The 8908-nt window shown below is 50.8% G+C and overlaps 1 protein-coding gene across 1 annotated transcript in view; it reads right to left on the bottom strand.

Moving 5' to 3' along the window:
• Positions 1-565: 565 nt before the first annotated feature.
• LOC131190292 (uncharacterized) overlaps positions 566-8908 on the bottom strand; it is a 170883-nt gene continuing 162540 nt past the window's right edge. Inside the window, exon 2 of the mRNA XM_058167555.1 lies at positions 566-1309. Within this exon, the coding sequence (XP_058023538.1) occupies positions 972-1309 (338 nt within the window). The 3' untranslated portion in view covers positions 566-971. The remainder of the gene's footprint in view (positions 1310-8908) is intronic.

Below are 8908 nucleotides of genomic sequence, written 5' to 3'. Positions count from 1 at the left end.
TTCCTCTGTAGAACTGAATCAGCAGCTCCTTGGGCAGTTTGAGCTTACTGAGTTGGCGCAGAAAGAACGTTCTTTGTTTTCCTTTTTTAATGATGTTTTTGATGTTGGCTGTCCATTTTAGATTTTGCGATATGATAGAACCTAGAAATTTCTACGGTTTTGAGTGTGTTCAGTTCCAGATTGTTTTGGTTGCACCACAAGGCTAGTCGTTCGACCTCTCATCTATATGCGGATTCGTCATTGTCTCGAATGAGACCAATCACTGTTGTGTCATCTGCGAACTTCAATAGCTTAACAGATGGATCATTGGAGATGCAGTCATTGGTATACAGAGAGAAGAGAAGTGGGGAGAGCACACAGCCTTGGGGGGCCCCTATGCTAATTGTACAGGTATTTGATGTGATCTTGCTTAGCTTCACCTGCTGCTTCCTGTTTGTTAGGAAGCTTGTGATCCACTTTCAAGTCTGTTCCAGTACCTATAGCTGGTTTAGCTTAGTTAGAAGAATATCTGGAATGATGGTATTGAATGCTGAATTAAAGTCTACAAAAAGGACCCTTGCATAGGTCTTTGGAGACTCAAGATGTTGTAGGATGTAGTGCAGAGCCATATTAACAGCATCATCTGTTGATCTATTTGCTCGGTATGCAAATTGCAAGGGGTCTAACAGCGGATCCATGATGGTTTTCAAGTAGGAAAGCACTAGCCTTTCAAAGGTTTTCATGACTACAGATGTTAAAGCAACTGGTCTGTAGTCATTCAGTTCCTTGATGGTGGGCTTCTTCGGCACTGGGATGATGGTAGAGTGTTTGAAGCAAGAAGGAACATAGCACATCTCTAGTGATTTATTGAAAATATGGGTGAAGATGGGGGCCAATTGGTCAGCACAGACTTTTAAGCAAGAAGGAGTTATCTTGTCTGGGCCTGGAGCTTTTCCTGGCTTTTGTCTGTGAAATTGGTCCTGCACTTCCTTTTATGTGATCACTAAGGGTTGTGAACCCAATGAAATGGGGTCAGTTGTAGGAGGCTTGGCTGTTGTTGGTGTGTCTGAGATGGGGGTTGTGGAGATAGGTGGCTGTAGTTTCCTTTCAAACCTGCAGTAAAACTCATTCAGGTCATCTGCCAGTTGTTGATTACCTTCAGCCTGGGAAGGAGGTTTGCCATAGTCGGTGATATTTTTAAGAGTTTTCCACATGTTTGCTGGTTCATTTGCTGAAAACTGATTCTTTAGCTTTTCAGAGTAACTTCTTTTTGCTGCTCTTATCTCCCTTGTTAGTGCATTTCTGGCCTGATTGTACAGCATTTTATCACCTTTTTGGCTTCCTCTTTGGAATGTTGTAGCTGCTTAAGTTTAGGTGTGAACCAAGGTTTGTTGTTACTGTATGTTCGCAAGTTCCTTGTAGGTGCACATAGGTCTTCACAGAAGCTGACATATGATGTTACAGTATCTGTGAGTTCATCCAGGTCTGCAGAATATTATATCTTCAAAAATATTCCAATCAGTGCAGTCAAAACATGCCTGCAGCTTTAATTTTGCCTCCTCCGTCCAGGTCTTCACTGATTTAATTATTGGTTTTGTGGCTTTAAGTCTTTGCCTGTAAGCAGGTACAAGGTGAATCATGCAATGATCAGAGTGTCCTACAGCTGCACGTGGTAAAGACTGATAAGCATCTTTTAGTGTTGTGACAATTGACATGCTGAAAGTATTTTGGTAGCTCTTTCCTTAAGTTTGCCTTGTTTAGATCTCCCAAAACAATGGCCAGTGAATCAGGGTGTTTGGCTTCAGCCTCCATGATTTGGTCAGCTAGAGTTCGTAATGCCTTGTTTACACAGGCTTGTGGTGGGACATAAACAGTAATTAGAAGAAATGAGGAAAATTCACGAGGCGAATAGTATGGTTTGCAGTTGATAATTAGAGTCTCTAAATTGTTGTCACAGAATTTGTAAATTATTTTAAAATCTTGACACCAAGATTTATATACATAGTACAAGTATGTACATATATAACACCTGGGCTTTTTTTGGATGGTAAACCAGGCAATTCATGAATAGCAATATTTAAATGTTTTATTTTGAATATAGACATCTTTTGAAGCAATGCCCACATCCAAATAGTTCTACAGAGAAAATTTTCAGAGAACCTCAAAGTAATCTGGCTAACCTGACATCAGGAACAAAACAGCTGTCTTTCTGTTGGATTGCTCTGTATTAGGAAAAATAAGATGGCTGCAGAGATGACCCCACCAGCTGACAAAGGATTCATGGTTCACCAGTAAGAGCCAAGAGCTGGGCACAATTCAAGCTCTTCTTGATCTCTTCCTTTTACATACCAGCCCAGGGCTTTGGAGGGCCCTGCGTAAAGTAGTACCAATGAACAATGCACAAGAAATGGTAATAAATGGATGAAGTCTCTGTCATAGTGAGTAAATAAGGGCAAATAAATATAATTCTGGAAGAAACGTAACACTTGGGAAATAAAAACAACCAGAAGAAACGGGCCTTGGCTTGTTTAAAGTTGTATCATTTTTTTTAAAAAAAAAACCACACAGTATCCATGGTAATATCATTGGTTTTGCCACAAAGCCTATAGCTCCACAAAGCCTATATCTATAGCTTTCAGCTCCACAATGAGCAACCTTGTTCAGAAGTCAGAATCATAAATCAGTCTTTTCAAAGAATGATTACTTCCAGACCTTGTTTCCTCCAAAGTAGTGTATATTTGAACGAGGGGTAGGCTCTACTTACCTTTACTACCGGTTTGCATGCGCAGATCATCAGTGATGATGGGGTGGGCGGAGCCTCCTGCCACCGTTACTAAGAACCGGACCGAACCAGGAGCAACCCACCACTGATTGAGCCATAACAGAGTTATGTTCCAAGCGTTCCAAGCGTTAAGAGAGTTGTTAACGCTTGGAACGCACTACCTGACTCTGTGGTCTCTTCTCAAAATCCCAAAAACTTCAACCAAAAATGTCTACTATTGACCTCACCTGATTCCTAAGAGGACTATAAGGGGCGTGCATAAGAGCACAAAAGAGCCTACCTGTTGTGACCCAGGTTCCTGGACCCGGACTCCTGGACTCGGATGATTCAGAAAGTGAGGGAGAAGACCTGGCCAGCCCTGCTTCTCTTGAGCCCTTTCCCTCCCTGGCACCCACTCAAAGGGAGGAGGAGGGGCCGGCAAAGCCTGATTCCCTGGAGCCTTCTTCTGATTTGGCAACGCCCCAAGAACAGTTTTGGAGTGATGCAAGACTACGCAGGCGTGACCGGCGTGCGCAGCAGCGGAAGAGTTGGGACAAAGCCAAGTCATAATTGTCATGCAGTGACATCTGCAGAGACTATAAATAGGAGGCGGGACTTCCTGGTTTTTTGTCTTGGACAAAGTAATGAATTTTGTGGGCAAACTGTATCAACGGAGGGAAGAATATATTCGTGAGTAATTCTGGCCTTATCTGTAATTTCCTTGTTATCTCCAGAAACTTGGCAGGCCCGTGGGTAGACGTAGCCAGGACATTTATATATATGTAAATAAATCAGAAAAGGAGGCCTCTGACTGACTCTTTGCTGGGAGTATTGGGGGAAGGGAAACAGAACATTTTGTCCAAGACCTGACTAAAACATCTTCCACCAAAGATGGACCAGCAGCAGGTACAACAGCAGTTACAGCAGCTACAAGCAGCTAATCAACAGCTCCAGCAGCAAGTGGCTCACTTGGCAGGCCAACTTGCTGCCAGGAATGTGCCTGCAGCCCCCCCCCATCCTCCCACTCCTCCTCCTCGTCGCAAGTGCCCGATAACCGTGCCGGATAAGTTTTCTGGGCAGCCTGAGATGTTCCCGACCTTCTTGGGACAGTGCCAGCTCTACATGGCTATGAGGCCAGAGGATTTCCCAGACGACCGGGCTAAGGTGGCCTTCGTGATTAACCTTCTTTCCGGCTCGGCTGCTCGATGGGCCACGCCCCTCTTGCTCCAGGACAGCCCCCTGCTGGCGGACCAACAGCGTTTTTGGCAGCACCTGTGCACCATGTACGAGGACCCAGTTCGAATGCTGACGGCAACCAGGTGCCTTAAGGAACTCTGTCAAGGGAAACGCCCCCTGCAGGAGTACATCGCCGAATTTCGTCTTTTGTGCCAGGACTCTGACTGGAATGATGCAGCGCTGGTGGACGCGTTCCAGGAGGGACTCTCAGAGGAATTGCAAGATGAGCTGGCCCGGGTGGAGGCGCCGCGGACCCTCGACAACTTGGTGCCCCTTTGTCTCCGACTCGTTGCCCATCTGCAATGGCGACCATCCCGTCGCACCCCCCGGGACCAGCCGTCGACATCTGCACCCCCACTTCCTGCACCACCAGCACCCTGGGTCGCCCCACATTTTGTAACCGCTGCGGAAGAGCCCATGGAGTTGGGAGCGGTCAGACCTCGCCTGACAGCCCAGGAGCAGATCCGGAGGCGCCAAGGGGGATTGTGCCTGTACTGTGGAGAGCCTGGCCACTTCACCGCTTCTTGCCCCAGAAAGCGAAGTGGGGCACGCACGCCGGTCCCTGAATCACAACGTGACCAATTGGGAAACGGAGCAGGCCCGACCTCGGGGAAACCCTAGGTCGGGCACATACTAAGCCCCCACTGGACGTTGCGGAAGTAGACTCTGGGCCCCCTCAGCATCTGATTCTGGACACACGGATATGGTTGGGGAACCAGTCGGACGGGCTTCAGGCGGATGCGCTGGTGGACTCAGGGGCCACAACAAACTTTATGGACCAGGCCTTTGTGACCCAGTTTGCGGTCCCCGTGGTTCCGGTGGACCCTCCGATGCGGGTAGAGACAATTGATGGACGAGAACTGGTGTCCGGCCCCATTAAATTCGCCACCCAGCTTTTGCGCCTGGCTATTGGGGACCATGAGGAGGCGATCCAGTTTTATGTCATGGCGGACCTTCATTTTCCATTGGTCCTTGGGATGGCCTGGCTTCGGACCCACGATCCTCAGGTGGCCTGGTCGCGGAACGCCATCTCTTTCCCGAGTCTGCAGTGCGTCGACCACATCCGCCATACCTGTGCCGGCCAGAACGCCCCACCGCTGCCATCACCTTGCCTCCTGAGCTGGCGGACTTCACCGGCGTGTTCAGCGAGAAGGAGGCAGACCGACTACCCCCGCCGGCCCTACGATTGCCCCGTGGACCTTCTGCCCAACGCACCACTGGCTGTGGGACGCCTGTATTCCATGTAGGAGCCCGGGGTGGGCGGCCTCAGGGACTTCCTGGACAAAAATCTGGCCCGAGGGTTCATCTGGCCTTCAAAGTCCCCTCTCTCGGCCCCGGTCCTTTTCGTGAAGAAGAAGACAGGGGACTTGCGCCTGTGCTGTGATTACCGCCGGCTAAATGCCATTACGGTGCAGAATCACTACCCCCTGCCGCTCATCCTGGAGCTGCTGGGGAGGTTGCGGAAGGCCACGATCTTCACCAAGCTCGATCTCCGGGGGGCCTACAACCTGGTGCGGATGCGAGAAGGAGACGAATGGAAGATGGCATTTGGCACTCGATACAGACACTACGAATATACTGTCATGCCATTTGGGTTGACCAACGCTCCCGCCGTTTTCCAGCACTTCATGAACGACGTGTTCCGAGACATGTTGGATCGGTTCGTGGTTATCTACCTGGACAACATCCTGATTTACTCCCGGTCCAGGGAAAGCCACCTTCGCACGTCAGTCTGGTCGGGAGCAACAACTCATTGCGAAGCTGGAGAAATGCATCTTCTTCCGGACTTCCATAGAATTTCTCGGGCATATCATCTCGCCCGAGGGCATAGCCATGGACCCATGTAAAGTAGAAGTTTTGTGTAGCTGGGAAGCCCCTCGTCAGGTGAAGGATGTTCAGCGCCTGCTGGGCTTCGCCAACTACTACCGGACCTTCATCCCGGGCTTCGCCACACTGACGGCTCCACTTACCCAGCTCCTCAGGAAGAAGGTTGCGTTCCGGTGGGGTCCCCCGCAGCAAGAAGCATTCACAGCCCTCAAGAAAGCCTTCGTCACGGAACCCGTCCTGAGGCATCCCGACCCGCTCCGGCCTTTTGTGGTGGAAACGGACGCATCCAATGTGGCTCTGGGAGCGGTGCTGCTACAGGCTCCGACGAATGGCGGCACACTTTTTCCCTGCGCTTACTACTCCGGAACCCCAATCCTTCCGAGCGCAACTACACTATCTGGGAAAAAGAGTTGCTGGCTATCAAGGCTGCATTCGAGGCTTGGCGACACCATCTGGAGGGGGCCCGACATCAGGTGGAGGTCCGAACGGACCATCGGAATCTCAAGCACCTCACCACAGCTCGGAAGTTGAACCAGCGGCAGATCCGGTGGTCGTTGTTTTTTGCCCGGTTCAACTTCCGTGTGACCTACATTCCCAGCGGTCACAACCGGAGGGCAGATGCCCTGTCCCGCAAGCCAGAGTACCTCTGCGCCAAGGACCCCCTTCCTCCACGGACAGTGCTGCCGGCAGAAGCCTTGGCCGCAGCACGGGAGCCAGTGGACTTGCGAGCCCAGGTGCAAGAGGCGCAGCACCAGGATGCCTGGTCGCAGCAAAGGAGAGCGGAGGTGGGCCCCGCGTCTCCTTGGACCTTGGAGGAGGACTTACTCAAGTTTCGGGGGCGATTATATGTGCCCACAGGACCACTCCGAGCCCTCGTCATGACCCAGTGCCACGACAACCCTGCAGCAGGACATTTTGGGTTCTTCAAGACCCTCCACCTGGTGACACGGACCTTTTGGTGGCCCCGAGTGCGGCATGATATACATGCCTACGTGACATCCTGCGTACCGTGCCGGCAAGCCAAGACCGCCACGGGGGCACCTCATGGGCTCCTCCAGCCCTTGCCGACACCTGACAGACCCTGGGGGGCGATCTCTATGGACTTCCTGACAGACCTGCCGCCGTCCTCTGGGCTCACCACGGTGCTGGTGGTGGTGGACATGCTCACCAAGATGGCACACTTCATCCCATGCCGCGGACTGCCCACAGCCGCAAAAACGGCCCGTCTCTTTCTGCAGCACATCTTCCGCCTCCATGGTCTACCGGACAGGGTGGTTTCGGACCGCGGAGTTCAGTTCACAGCCCGCTTCTGGAAGAGCCTGATGGCCGCGTTGGAGGTGCAGGTGTGTCTGTTGTCATCGCACCATCCGGAGACCGACGGGGGTATAGAGAAGGTCATCGGTATACTGGAACAGTATCTCCGTTGCTTCATCAACCAGCAACAGGACAACTGGGCTGACTACCTGTCCCTGGCGGAGTTTGCTTTTAACAACTCTCAGCACACCTCTACTCAGATGACCCCGTTCTTTGCCAATGTGGGGTACCATCCGCGGCTCTTCCCTCTGGCACCACCGGACTCTCCTGTTCCCAAAACGCAGACCTTCCTGACGGAATTGCATGCGGTCCAACAGTTGGTACGTCAGCAGCTGAATCGGGCAAAGGAGGACTACAAACGGTCCGCCGACCGCTCCCGACGGGCAACGCCCCCGCTGGCAGTTGGAGACCGGGTGTGGCTCTCCACCAAACACCTCCCGTCCGACCGCCCAGTAAAGAAGTTGGACCACCGATTCACCGGCCCGTTCCCTGTCGAGGCAGTCATCAACCCGGTAGCCTACCGACTGATCCTGCCACGATCCATGCGGATCCACCCCGTTTTTCACCGGTCCCTTCTGGTTCCTGAGGCCACACCGAGTCCCCTTCGGTGCCCAACAGCACCCGTCACTGTCGCCGAGGACGGATCGGAGGAATACGAAGTCCACAGTGTACGAGACTCCCGCTGGCTGAAGGGTCGTTTCCAATATTTGATCGCATGGAAGGGATACGGGACTGATTTCTCCTGGGTAGATGCCTCCGACGTTCATGCCCCTGACCTGGTGCAGGCCTTCCATGAGCAGAACCCAGCCCGACCGCATCCCGATCGTCAGCCCCAGGGGAAGGGCCCTGCGGTGAGGGATAGTGTTGTGAACCAGGTTCCTGGACCTGGACTCCTGGACTCGGATGATTCAGAAAGTGAGGGAGAAGACCTGGCCAGCCCTGCTTCTCTTGAGCCCTTTCCCTCCCTGGCACCCACTCAAAGGGAGGAGGAGGGGCCGGCAAAGCCTGATTCCCTGGAGCCTTCTTCTGATTTGGCAATGCCCCAAGAACAGTTTTGGAGTGATGCAAGACTACGCAGGCGTGACCGGCGTGCGCAGCAGCGGAAGAGTTGGGACAAAGCCAAGTCATAATTGTCATGCAGTGACATCTGCAGAGACTATAAATAGGAGGCGGGACTTCCTGGTTTTTTGTCTTGGACAAAGTAATGAATTTGCGCGGGCAAACTGTATCAACGGAGGGAAGAATATATTCGTGAGTAATTCTGGCCTTATCTGTAATTTCCTTGTTATCTCCAGAAACTTGGCAGGCCCGTGGGTAGACGTAGCCAGGACATTTATATATATGTAAATAAATCAGAAAAGGAGGCCTCTGACTGACTCTTTGCTGGGAGTATTGGGGGAAGGGAAACAGAACACTACCGTTCCTGTCCTATTCCCTTTCATTATATCAAATTAATATAGTTGTTGCATACTTTTGCTTATATATATGTTTATATGATGTGTTGTTGTTTTACGTTGATGTTTGTGTATACTGTTGTGACAAAATAAAATAATAAAATAAAAAATAAAAAATAAAATAAAATAAATAATTATTATTTTTACTTCAGTTGACCTTGAAATGCTGAAGTATAAAGAATAATCAAGCTGCCTGTCACCAGTTGTTGCTTCAGCAGACCAATAGTAGAGTACAAAAACCCCTGATTACATCTTCCACAGTTATAAGTAGCCTTCTTTTAGTGACTTCCTTGTTTAATGAACATTTGCAGTTATAACAGTGATAAAAATGCAACTT

Source organism: Ahaetulla prasina, chromosome 1 (assembly GCF_028640845.1).
Source record: "Ahaetulla prasina isolate Xishuangbanna chromosome 1, ASM2864084v1, whole genome shotgun sequence".
NCBI lineage: Eukaryota > Metazoa > Chordata > Lepidosauria > Squamata > Colubridae > Ahaetulla > Ahaetulla prasina.
Note: the sequence above shows the minus strand (reverse complement) of the source record. Positions and strands in the feature narration are given on the sequence as shown.